At 40.6% G+C, this 13,500-nt stretch overlaps 1 protein-coding gene across 2 annotated transcripts in view; it reads left to right on the forward strand.

Annotated features, from left to right (window-relative positions):
- Positions 1-4,335: 4,335 nt before the first annotated feature.
- EFEMP1 (EGF containing fibulin extracellular matrix protein 1) overlaps positions 4,336-13,500 on the forward strand; it is a 47,102-nt gene continuing 37,937 nt past the window's right edge. The window contains exons 1-5 of one of the 2 annotated variants that reach the window (XM_030448528.1): positions 4,336-4,526; positions 4,800-4,892; positions 4,997-5,084; positions 7,902-7,950; positions 8,129-8,389. In XM_030448528.1, coding sequence (XP_030304388.1) covers positions 4,852-4,892; positions 4,997-5,084; positions 7,902-7,950; positions 8,129-8,389 — 439 coding nt within the window. In that variant the 5' untranslated portion in view covers positions 4,336-4,526; positions 4,800-4,851. Of the gene's footprint in view, positions 4,893-4,996; positions 5,085-7,901; positions 7,951-8,128; positions 8,390-13,500 lie in introns of both variants that reach the window. The other variant, XM_030448529.1, reaches the window with a different exon arrangement.

A 13,500-nucleotide genomic window follows, 5' to 3' on the forward strand; every position in this document is an offset into this window, starting at 1 on the left:
TGTGTAAAGTTGGACCTCAAATTGTGCCCCTGAAAACACAGAGAAAGCACCTGTAAGCCTATTCTCTCATTTTTCAAACATCACACCTAAGTATCAACAGGAGTGGTTTACAGTGATCAAAAATACTAACTATGCAAGACAGAGGAGGTGGTGAACCACACATGGAAAGTAAAACTGACTCTATCCTTCCCCTACGCTGTCATATCCTCATTTTATCTGTTGTTTTCAGCTGTACCAGAAAACTACTCAGACAACTAAAGTCCCTCAAATTTCTAAATTATTATGGCTGTACAAATGCACCGTTGTTCACGGAAACATACAAAAGATAAGACTGTATTTCTATAAATTGCAGAAGAAAAGCAAATTGCATCCAAACTACATGCTTGATCTTTAGTAAGTTAAAATACAAAATGGCAACAACATTGTACTTCAGTATCCTCAGAGCATTGTTAGACATTCAGAAATGAAATGACAGGTTAGCCTAAATTAGTCAAAGTTCTTGGCACAACAAAATCCATGCAAGATCTTTCATACAGGAGATAACTTTAGCGAAACAAAGGCTGAAATTATAATTTAGTAGGTTTTCTAATCCAACTCTAATGCTTTTTTATCATCCAAATACAAGAATTATGGGAAGGAGTTTTATTCTGTGTATCATCTATCACCTGTGTACTCTACCAAAATACAAAGCACCAAGCAAATAATAACAATAAATGTACATTTAATTTTAAAGCAAGAATTTTTAAAAAAAGGGGGGGGAGACAATATGTTCTGTGTCCCTTACTATTGATATTTCAGTCCTTATTAATTTTTTCTAATTTCAAGATCTATGATCAGAAAATGGTATAACATAGTTTTACCTCTCACCATCAGCTTGCTATGAAAAGAGCCATTTCCTTACATGGTTCTTCTTTCAAATTAAGTTTACAACAAAGTAACACCTCATGCCACATGCAATATGCTCACAGTACCTCCCCTGAAGATAAATAAACTTGTAAGATCCTACCTCAAATAAAAGTTCAACATTTGTCACATTTAATCAGCAATAAATTCAGGCATAATTCTTCACAATTTATCCTTCACTAACACTATGTGATTTCCAAGTTGAAATGTGGAAAAAATTTTGACATTTGCAGGCTGTGTGGCAGAAAGACAGCCTGCCATGTTATCAAAATAATTTATGTTCTAAAATTCCTGTGAGTCTAACATGAAACTAACACCTCCACCATTTCAGCTCTAAGTTTAGACAACTCCAGCGTTACTTGATATGACATGCTTGGGAAAAGAAATCATCTTAAATTGACACTGATAGTCCCGTGAGCTGACAAATGTAAGTTGCTTAAATTTGCCGTGTGCTTGATTTTCTGCTCTGGTGAGCTATGTTTGAAACAGGAAAAGGGGGTCAGATCTGGGAGTAGAAGAGATTAAACTGTAATTTTGCTTTCCACATTTTCGGGCGAGCCTCTAGTATCAATCTCAGCCTGCTCTAAATTGTGTCCAGCTGTCTATTGCCCCCAGGGACAATTCTAGCAGCCAGAATTAGCTGGAGTGCAGTGACATCTTGACCACACACAGTCTTCCTCCAGCCTACCTATCCTTGGGTTCTTGAGGACAATGGGGGGTGGCAGCAAGTCCTGCCAGGAACTAAAAATGTGAACTTTTAAAGTCATAAACACATTAAAGAATGCATGCAAACTGTGGTTTTTAAAGAAAGCAAAAAACTGAGATGTGACAAAGAGTTCAGTAAAGCAGTAGGGAACAGAGTGCATAATTTTCAGAAAGAAGGCAAAAGTAAACAGGGGCCAGCCTCATGGGGCTGCTTCAGTAGGAAGCACTGTCAGCAAGAGTTCTATGGGGCTGGCCTCAGAAACACCATGGTGTATGGGCAGCAAGAAAGAACAGATGGTTTGACCACTTCTTACATGACACCTTCAGACATTTCAGGTATGAAAGGAAATTGTCCTGGTTACTGAGCAGCTCAGGCACCTACCTCACACACTCCTCCAAAATTTAAATTGTGCTAACCTACATCTGGCAAATTTCCACTTGCCTCAATAGGAAACACCAGAGCTACAAAATCATAAGCTGAGTCTACTACCTCCATTTAAAGGACAGAGAACTACCCTTGGCAGAATACAGTATTTCAGCAAATGCACTGTCTGAAGCCAAGTATAGAATCTATGCTTAGCAAGCACTCATACATACTACAAAATGATGTTTCTGTTCCCTGCTTTGCTTTTTTTTTTTTTTTTTTTGAGTAGAAACAACCAGTTGCAGTTCTGTGATAAAGGTAATGTCTCTCTACATAGCAGATTAGGACAAAACTTTTTTAAAGATTGACTTAATCCAGATTCCAACAAATTAATTTCAGTTGTCTTTGGCATATATTTTGGCATATATAACACATTCAACACTCACTATGGATTGTAGGAAGTAGATATAAGCAATTGATGCTACTATTTTGCATTCATTACATTACTACTTTCTTTAAACATGATACAATAAAATTTCAAGATATATTAAGGGGCACTTCATAAATATGAATCCAGTTTACAGTAACTCCAGTCAGTAACTTAGAGCCCGTCTAACACTCTGAAGATGTATTTCTAAAAAAATAGATATAGGTTTTAAGAGAATCTTTTTTGAAGCAGGAAAAGCAGGTGGCAAAAGACAGCTTGTTAAATAGGCTGGCACATTAAAGTACATGCAAAATGTTGTAAAAATGTAGTCAAACTCAATTTTCTCTGTTACACCATGATGTTGCTTCTGTACTTTACATACTAGTGAGAGGTACAGACTACAAGTCCTACATTTTTAGGACGCCTACTTACCTGTAAGCATTGAAATTGCAGTGAGACGAAAAATCTTGTCTTGCCTCATTACTTCCTAAATATATATATATATATGCTCAACATACTGTTACAACTAAAAGTATCTTGAAACTTGCTGTTTCTAACACAGGTAAGAAAAGAAGTTATTTGGTTCAGTGGTGAAATCAATATTTACTGTATGGCCATTCAAGAAAGATCTGATGTTTTACATAAGATCAAATATAATGTAATGGTAAGAATCTAAGAGATTATCTAGGGAAACTATTCTCCAGGCCAGCAGTGCCAGAGGTCTGCAGGCTAGTATGATGTTTTTCAGGAGATCTCAAGTTCTTCAGGCCCTTCATGGTAAACATTAAGGAGGTAAATAATAAATAAATAAATAAATAAATTAAATTGAAGACCTCATGTTCAACTATAGGAATAGAGTAGAGCTGCACTATATAGCACAGTACTTCCAGAAGCAAAATTGGTGACCTGACGACCCAGCTTATCCCTGTGTAGATATGGTTCCCTGGCGTACTGTTCCTCACCATAACCATGCAGCCTATGAGAGCTTCTAGATCTCTGTAGTGCCTGCTCATCCTTCCTTCAGTCCAGCCACTTTCCCACCAGGTAAGGAAAAACAGGCTTTTGCATACAGTAGAAGCTCTTAAAAGTAAAGATTGCTCAGCTTACACAGTGTCTAAAGGAACGAGCATTCATCTATTAAGGACACCCTGCAAATTTTTATTTATTGAATTCAGAATGGTCAAGAAAACACCTCAGTCTTGCTATTCTAAATTTCAAATAGCTTGCCTAGCCAGATAAACCCTCCATTCTATTGCCTGCAAAGTCACAAAACGGCTTAAATTAAGCAAACACAAAAATGCATCGATATAAGTGCTTTCAAAATAAAATGTGCTCCACAGAGCATGCCCACCATCCCGAGTTCTTCAGAAGCTCGGGTAAGAACATGGTGAAGGTTGTTTGTCACGAAGCAAGACACCTATGACACTTCAGGGCTCCTGGGCTGGATACTGGATACATCAAGGCAGCCACCCCATGTGCTACACTAAACAGAGTTACTACAGGCCTGCTACGTGTGCATAAGGTAAAATAGCAAGTGTTGTGTCATTGCCCTCCTTCCCACCTCTGCCTCATTGGTCTCCTTCGGCAGTTGCCAAGACTCAAAGCCCGATGTGGGTGACCCACGACAGCCCCCAAACCCATAGCGACCATGCTCTTTCACAGCGCTATCAACCGGGGCACCCAGCGGCCATGGCAGCGGCCATGGCTCTTCCCGGGGATGGCAGCCTTCCCCTCACAGCTTCCCCGGGACAGGATGGTGGGAGGGTCTCACGTCCCTTCCCAGACGCCTGCTTGGGCTTTGGCCACGGCTCCCTCCAGGCCGCTACCTGGTCCCGCACCTGCCTTGGCCGGCAGCGGTGAAGGGCTGCGCCGTGCCGTGCCGTGCCCACCCCGTCCCATCCCGTCCCGCCCCGCCGACGGGGCTCCGGCCGCCGCGGGGTCGGTAGAGGGCGTGCGGAGGCTCCGGTAGGAGCCGGGACCGGTTCTATTTAGCTGAAGGCTGGCGGTGGCGGGGGGGCGAGAAGGAAAACGAGAAGGAGCGGGCGCCGGCACCGCTGCAGAGACAGTGGAGGGACGGGGCTGAGCCGCAGCGAGCAGCCGCCGTCGCCCGCACCGTCCCCGCCGCAGGTAAGAGCCCGCCGAGCCCAGCAGGTGCCCTGCAGCAGCTACGGAGCACCTCGGCCCGGCGGTGCCTTCTCTCCCGCCCTCCCGTCGGCCGGCTGCTCGCCCTTCTGTCGGAGGTTGAGCTTTTTGCAGAGGATTTACTTCTCCATCCCAAAACGTGCCGGTCACACAGCCTGCTCCCTGCACCGCGCCGAACTGCACCGCTTCCAGTCCGGTGTGGCATTAAGCGCTGTATTATTTTAAACTGCACGTACTTCTTTTTCCCCATCCCCTCAGCTGAATAAGAGCAGAACGGACTGGAAACACCCATCAAAACTCCCCCCTTTTCATGCAGAAGCAAAGGGGCAGCGTCCCGGCAGCTTCACCCAGGTAGGGGCTGGGCAGGACCCGCTCCCGTACCCCCTCCCCGAGGTGCTGACCCAGGTCCTTCAGCTAAAAATATCCCCTTTTTATTTGTTTTTCTTTCTTTCAAGGGTCACGATGTTGACAGCTATGTTCTTGGCTGCTCTCATTCTTATTACAGTACATTCGCAGGAAACTGAGGAAACCATAACATACACGGTAAGGTTTAATAGAATTTGAGATAATTACTGCTTTGCAGGGATTCTTTTCTAAATGACCCTTAAGAAAAAACAATTTTCTTGCCAATGTGTAGCATGCGATACAAAGTTCTCTGAGTTCAAATGTTAAGTATAAAATAAGCTGTTCCTGCACTGCTACAGTATTTTAAGTTGAAGTTGACAAGACTGAGCAGAGTGTGCCTCAACAGTCTCTTCTGAAAAGCTGATTTATGCCCTCAGCTTGATGAACTGAACAAAATTATGAGGTTTTAGTACTTTTTAATCCATTTTCATAAAGACGGGCTCCCTACGACCTTCATTTGAAATATATGGAATTTGACAGATAACTAGGTCAAACATTCTTTTCTGTTTTCTTTTGGATATCTCAAGCTGTTTTTTAAAAAATGTAATTACTTCAAAAGTCAGTGCTCTTAATGAAGCATCAAAGTCTTGGAGTGATCACAGGGCTGTTAGTTTCTGAGCTGGTTCTGAACAGTGGTTTTGCATGGTTTGATAAAATTGTACAGGACTACTGGAAATAGGTTCTGCTTGTGACAGAGTAAGAAACTTAAAGGCCTTTTTGTTTGTTGTTTGTTGTTGGTTTGGTTTTTGTTGTTGTTTTTTTTTTTTTAATCTCCCTGTGCTTAGTCTTTGGCTTCCGTAATGCATGTCACAGAAGGAGTGGCAATTACCTTGGCTTGGGCTGGGGAAAAACCCACATTTTCACATCTGATTACAGTTGTAATCCCTGCAACTTGCTTCATATGGGTGGACCTCTGGATATGTGTACAGACATTAGCGCAATGCCACACAAGCAGAAAATTCTGCACACATGCAAAATGTTAGAGAACCACAGCCAAAGACTGAGATTTTAGCCTTATACAAGTAATCCCACTGAAGTCAGTGGGATGGCTCAAGTAAGTAAATATTGCAGAGTTGGACCTTATCGTAGAAGACAGGGCTCACAGAAGTCTCAAGTAAGCATCAGGAAGTCAGTCATAAAATACTTAAACACTGGGCTTTAGAAGCAATAGCCTGTTGAAAGCTGGGAGTACTTCCATTCACAGGCTTCTGTGATTTTTAAGCCCCTCTATGTAAAGGGAAACTGAACATCTAAGTTCCTTCTGAAAGCCCAGACTAATGTGGGGATCCCACCCCCCTCCTTTCTGCACTTATTACATGTTATTTTTTAAAAACTAAGTAGCATTTTCTGTGAAGCCTACATAGCTCTGTCTATACCAATGGAAAATTTCTAGTATGCATATATATTACTTGGGTTCCTATACTCCATTTTCAGAGAGGTCTTAACATTTAGGTGCTTCAGTAATCACCAGACACTAATCATTTAAAACAACATACAGCTAAACAGTACTTCTGCTGTACATTAACAAGAATTGGGTGATTCAGTAAATGCATGAATTAGCTGTTTACCTTTGGGTTGGCATTTTCATAGCTATTGTAACATTGGTGGTGTGAACTCAGCATGTTGTCATTCCTTCAGAGATTTAGACTTCCAGTACAATTTGCTCTCCACTTACCCCTTTGGAAGAAAAAGGCTCCAAAATTACAACTCACTGCTACACTTGGCAGATCGCTGGTGTCACCTGCAAATGAAGACAATATTTTCATTTCTAATGCTGAGTCAGTGTCTGTTAGTAACAAGTTCCTCAAAAGAACTTGAGGACAGCACATGCAACAAGTAGAGCTCAGCATCGTATTTGTTGCTTGTATAGTTCCTCTGCCACAGTGGAGTTGCAACAAGATTTGGCTTGCTTGACTGTGACTAATTACATTAGCCAACTCTTTTTTTCTATACAGTCATTAAAGTAATATCCTAAAAAGCATAGCATGCATATACACCTACATAGTACAGCTCAGTTGACTCACTGATATTTTCAAGTGTCTGCTGCTGTTGGTACCATTGTGATACTTCGCTAATCAGTTTCTCTATTGTGATACTTTGCTAACCAGTTTCTCTAACTCTTGCCTGTAATTAAAATTACTGCCCTCCAGACAATTTAATGCTTTGGGGCAGAGGAATAATGAGGATGCCTACCTAACTGCAGGGCAGAATATTTAAAATTCTTCCTGAAGTGACCAATCTGCATTGATATGAATAGCTGCTGAGTGTAGTCTTGTTTAAATTTTGCAAAGTCTTATTTATATAAGAAGCCTTGCTGTTATAAACTCTAGCCACTTATTGTATGTCTTGCAATATAAATTGTTCTTACTAGACTGCAGCTCCTGGTGTCATGCGATTAAATAGCACAAGAATGACTTTCCAGCTGTCAAGGGATCTGTCCCCATTGCTATAGTGCTAATGGGAAGGAGGATGGAGTACAGGAACATAGAGGCCCACAAGTCCCTCTGGGAAACTGACCCCGAAAAAGAAAGGTGTTAAAAGTGCTGGAAGGTGGTGAACAAGATCAAAACTCTGACAAACTTGCTTCTTTTTCATGCTGGTCAGCTCAGTCAGTTTGACTTTCATTTATTCCAGGATTCAGGCAATGACAGCTGCTTTAAAGCAGTGTCTAGGAATAAGGCAAGGAGAAAGTGATGCTTTTCTCACTTTGTTCCCCAGTCCAAATAAACCTGCATACTCACAGAAGAGGGAACCTCCTGAGATAGAGGTTCTTTCTGCATGTACATGTTCCTGCACAGCAATGCTGTACCCATAGCCATTTTTCTAGCTTCCCAAGGTATGCAAACATTGCATCTCCCTTAGTGTCAAACCTTGAGTTAATTGAAATAAACTTGGTTATTTTCCAAAGTAAGGAGTCCTGAATAGTCTAATTGTTTTGGTTTTTTTTCTCTATAGCAATGCACAGATGGCTATGAATGGGATCCTGTTAGGCAACGGTGCAAAGGTACAGTAAATAATTTTCCAAGGCAAACTTATCATCAGTATTCTTTAAGTATTATCACGCCACACTCCTGTTTTGGACAAGGAGGTGTGCTTGCATGTCTCATTGTGTTACTTGTATTTATGGCTGTTGCAGAAGGTTCGACTGTTAAAAGCATGACTTGTGTTGTTGCTAACTACAGATATTGATGAATGTGAAATAGTCCCAGATGCATGTAAAGGTGGGATGAAATGTGTTAACCACTATGGAGGATACCTCTGTCTACCTAGAACAGCACAAATTATTGTTAATGAGCGAGAAGAAACAACAGCTGAATCCACCAGTGGTCGAAACAATGTCATTCGACGGACTCCAGCTGATCCTCAGCGTGCCCCTCCAAACCCAACTCATCAAATTCAGTGTGCATCTGGGTACGAGCAAAGTGACCACAATGTGTGCCAAGGTAAGCAAGCTGCCCTGTTTCCCTTTCAGTACAACTGGAGTGTATGTGATAACAAACCTAATGCCCAGAAAATTACAGCCTTGGCATTTACTGGAAGATATTGTGGCACCGATAAACTGGACACATACACATTTAAAGTGTGTAAATAAAATTCATGCATGCTGTTATTCAAGGTAACAAAACCTGCAGCTTGTTGCAGCCTTCCATCTGTTTCAGTCTAATGAGTACAATTAATTCTGTTGTCTTAAGATCCTCAAAAAAAAAAAAAAACTTAATGCAAGTAAGCAACTTTAGTCAAGCATTTTGTATTAAATATGTCCAGCAGAGCCAGTGCTTTGAAAAAAGTAGGTAACACAGCAAGTCATATTACAGACAAGGTCTAAAGATTTGCAGAACTACCTATTTTTCAGTAAGTGAATACTGCATGGAACAAAACATAACCACTGTATAAACTTTGCTCAGGCCAGATTGTAGTGCAGAAGATATGTATGGGGAATATTTCTGAAGTAGTAGGAACCAAACACCTGAACATCATGTGCTCTTCTGCTCTCTGTGGAAGTAGTTCTACACAGACCATGCCAGCTTACTTCCAGTCATAGTCTAGCCAGTCTTTGAAACTGTGGCAGTGAAGAGCTTCCATGAGTGTACATATGCCACACACAGTGCCAAAATTCTCAGGGTATTAGCAATGTTAAGTGTACGCATTCAGGAACCAGACTCACAAGCGCTACTGTAAACTAAGGCTGTTTCATTTATTATTTTATATAAATAGTTTACTCTTATAGTTGCTGAAGTAACAAATGTTTCGTCCACTGTTTTGTTTTCTTTCTTGAAAATACATTCTACTTCTTGTTCACAAGCTTGGTTTTCAAGCATTCTAGTGGTATCCGTGCAAACAGAGAGCAAAACTTGACCCCATGGGTTCATCTTTTCCACTTTGTGGACCATAATAGTATAATCATGTAAAATAGTACTTGAGTGACTATAATCAGGATGAGCTGTAATATACAGTGGTAGCTTCTTTCTCTCTGGTATTCATGTATACAGAACATTATTTATCACTAGTAAGTAAATTCCCTGTCATTCTCAAGCATAGTAATCATCATGGAGGCTGGAGAAGTTATTTTTGTAGGCAAAGCCTTGGACTTGCATTTCTGGCTTATCTGCTAGTGTTCTACATTTCTGTCACTTGTCTTCAAGAATGGCAAGTAAAGAAACTACTGCAGGAGGTCAGTACAATGATCCCCTTAACCTTCAGTGCTTATTTTGGGTTGTCAATGGAAAAATCAATCTGAAGGATGGCAAATATTGTATATATATATACATGTGTATATATATATATATATATATATATATATTTAGTTAGTTAGTTAGTTTAGTTTAACTTATCAAAGTAGCAGCAGAACCAGGAAGGGAATACTGGGCTCCTGTCTTTGGTCCAGCACTCCATCCTTCACATAAAGGATGCAGTGTTACTGTGGCTGGCACTCATCTTCACTGGTGATTTGCAATAAACTACTTCAGCTTTAGCATGTCACTTTTTTGTTTGGATAAAAAAACCCAAACAAACAAAGTAATGCAATAAAAATTCCAAATGGTAACATCACTTTTGTTACAATAGCTGTAGGCAGATAAATCAGTTGAACAGCATGTAATACGAGTACCTTATCACAGAATGTTAGGAGTTGGAAGGGATCTCAAAAGATCATCAAGTCCAATCCCCTTCCAGAGAAGGATCACTTAGTGTAGGTAACATAGGAACCCATCCAGGCAGGTTTTGAATGTCTCCAGAGAAGGAGACTCCACAATCTCACTGGGCAGCCTGTGCCAGTGTTTTGTCACTCTCACAGTAAAAAAGCTTTTTCCTATGTTTACACATGACCTCCTATGCCCCAGCTTGCACCCATTACCCATTGTCCTATCATTGGAAATGACTGGGAAGAACCTCTTATGAGGTTCAAATGAAGGTTGAGAGACAACTTGAAGACTAAGAGCTGGTCACATTTTCTGGTTTTTCTCCTGTTTTTTTTAAGGAGAAGACATTACTACTATTTTATTCCACTCTCTGGCTTCCTGAAACTTGCAACTAAGTATTTATATTCCAGTCCCAAATCTTTGATTAGTTTATAACAATTATCTGTTGTTACAGTACCAGAATTTTTTACCTAACAGACACTCAAACTATGGTGAAATCTTGGGCTTGACTGAATCAGAGTTCTGCTACTAAATTCCTTATGCCAAAATCTCAATCTAAATGCAAAAAGCATTGACATATTAGTGTCTTAAAGCTGAAATGTATCATACTGAATTAATGCCAGCTGGAAAAAGTGTAGTGGACAGTGTGCTTGAAAGGAAGGATAAAATACTTCTGGAGCACTTAAAGCATGCATTCAACATCGTGATCTTCATACTTTTCACTGCTGAAAATATCTTATAAAAGATAATCTTGATCAGCAATGGTCCCAATGTGGATTTATTTAATTATGGTTAAAAGGCTCTGCTATGATAACTGCTTGAGGCTCCTAGGGAGTGTAACTTACACATATAGTCACACTTAAGCTTGTTTTATTGTTTAGTAAATCAAATATGAAGTCCAGCTCCTTCTAATTGTTTGCAGATGTATGACATTCTCCTTCCAGTTCAGCAGCACTAAGTATTTTATAACCAATGTGAAAGTATGGAGACCTGTTTAAAAAAATAACATGCTCTGAGGAGCTGTATTACTGACATCATCCTGGGTTATGAGGGGGCCTTCTCTTTTAATACAAATGCCTACTCCTTTTTTATACATTGAATAGTGAGGGTATTCTGGGGCAAACATGCTCACCTTGTTTTCTGTCCTGAGAATAAGCACAGAAATTATACTGGCCTTACTGGACTTCTAGAGGCTTCAGCAACGTGCTGAGCTTCATTAGGTGAAGCACTATGCAGTGGGGCCAGATGGCAGGAATGAGAAGCATTCACAGAGGTGCATGATTCTCTGCACTGCTTAATCGACCAAAAAGTGGCCATATTCCTGAGTTACAAAAGACACTTAATACCTTAACTTCTGATCTGAAGGAGAAAAAAAAAAATGACAACTGTGATATTGATCAGTGCTGAGAGTTTTTTGTCTGCAGTGCATGCTGTTATTTACTAGAGATCATGTAGCACATGAAGAGCCCAGAGGCATCTGCCCTACAGGAGACAACTCCACAGAGGTGGCTGCAGTCTCCTATGATATACATTGTTTTTATAACTACCAGTGACCAGAAACGTGTTCTTGTATGATTATGTTGGTGTCAGAAGTGTGGGTAGCAAAAATTTTCTGGGAAATTCTTAAAGATACTGTACACAAGCAGCAAGTGCCAGGAACCCCCAAAGCTGATGAAGAGTTGAGGGGAGATTTTTTGGGAGCAAGATCTATAAGGTAGAATATGTATAGAGCACTGAGTTTTGTGTTTCAAGCTTAAACACTTTAACTGTATCTTAAATTCTGAGTTAATGAAATCAACTAATCACTCCTCCCCCCCCCCCCATCTGTGTCTATTCATTATGTCTCTGTCACTTCCAAATGTACCTTTAACTCAAAGGGCTGGTGACTTGGTCACTGAGGTAGATTCCCGTGTGTGGCACCTGACAGCACTTTCAGGAAGCTGCACTCTGTTGCCTGCCCACAGGACTGAAGTGTACTTCTACTGTGGTGTTACATTCCCTGTGATTTGAGTCTGCTCCTGTTGAAGTCAACAGAAAACCAATTAATTCAATTTTGTCAAATCTAGTCTGCAAGAAACTACTAACTTCTTAGAATGCTAATGAAACTTGAATGAAAAAGAAAAAAAGACTAAACAAAGGTACCAAATAATCTGTAAACCTGTAAGGGAATGAAGTTGGGTTTTTTTTTTCCTTGCCTTCTTATCATGCTGGTAATACAAGAATCAATTAAGCAAGCTTTTTTTGACCCTCTCCTATATTAGCTTCCTATATTTCTCTACTCTCTTTATAGCCCTTTTTGCTACTGTGACTGTAAAACAGAGGGGGAGGGGAACAGATTATAAAATAAAAGATATCAGTGTTTTCTTATATGGAAGAGATTTATTTTTTTTCCAATAGTTCTGCTTAGGTTTGGTGGACACTGGTTCCTTTTTCTCTTCTCCAGAGTGGGGAGGAAAGGCATGAACTTGTTTTCTTTCCTGTGATTAATTTTTCCCTGCAAAATCATTTTGGGGATCTCTTCATTGGTAGAGGCAAAGAGAGGTTTTTTTTAAGTCTTCTGGTACTTTTCAAAGAAACCATACTCAATCTAGGGTTTTACCTCAAGAATTTAACTTAGTCTAAGTTCATTAAATAAGCCTCAATTTTGTATCTCTGGACTCCTCTATTAAAAAAAAAAAAAAAAAAGACAGAGAGAGAGGGGCAAGGGGGGAGCCACTCACGGTGGGTTTTTTCCAGACACAAATCATTTTGTATTTTCTTTAGATATGTGCAGCGATTTGCAACTAGAATGTAAAGGACATGAAACCTTGGTAAGTGCAGGTGCACTCAGCTCTTTGCAGAACCGGTTCAGGCTGAGGAGCTGGGTTGTGCCTCCGGCAGGGTGCTCTTCATTGACATTTTGGCTGGGGTGCAGCCTGCACGTCTGAAATGCAGCTCCTAATGAGCTCCACTTACCGCCCTTTGATTTGCCGCACTCAGCGGTCTTGGGACTGCAAACCAGATCCCATTCAGATGAAACTAAACCTGAAATGCACGGCAGGAGTGCCGCTAATATGCCACAACCACTAGAAACTGTTCAGGCTCCTTGACCAGACTACAGAGATCCCAGGGACCCTCAAAAATACGTGTACTGGGACAGCGAAGCCTCTGCACCAACTTCTTGATCTGCTCCTGTGGGTCCACACTACTCGTTTATATAGATGTAACCTAAAGTACACCTATAAATATTTCTTAGGCTGGCCCCAGGAATATTTTGAAGAGCCTTTCCTAAAATATTGTCTGTATTTAGGAGAGTGCGTCATTCCAAGTTTTTCCATTTCTTGGATTAAAGGAGTAATTAAAAAAAAAAAAAATTGCTTTCAGGACTACTTTTAATAAGAGCCTGAGTCATGACAAGTTTAGCTTCAGAGTTGTTC

Source organism: Calypte anna, chromosome 3 (genome assembly GCF_003957555.1).
Source record: "Calypte anna isolate BGI_N300 chromosome 3, bCalAnn1_v1.p, whole genome shotgun sequence".
In the NCBI taxonomy this organism is placed as follows: Eukaryota; Metazoa; Chordata; class Aves; order Apodiformes; family Trochilidae; genus Calypte; species Calypte anna.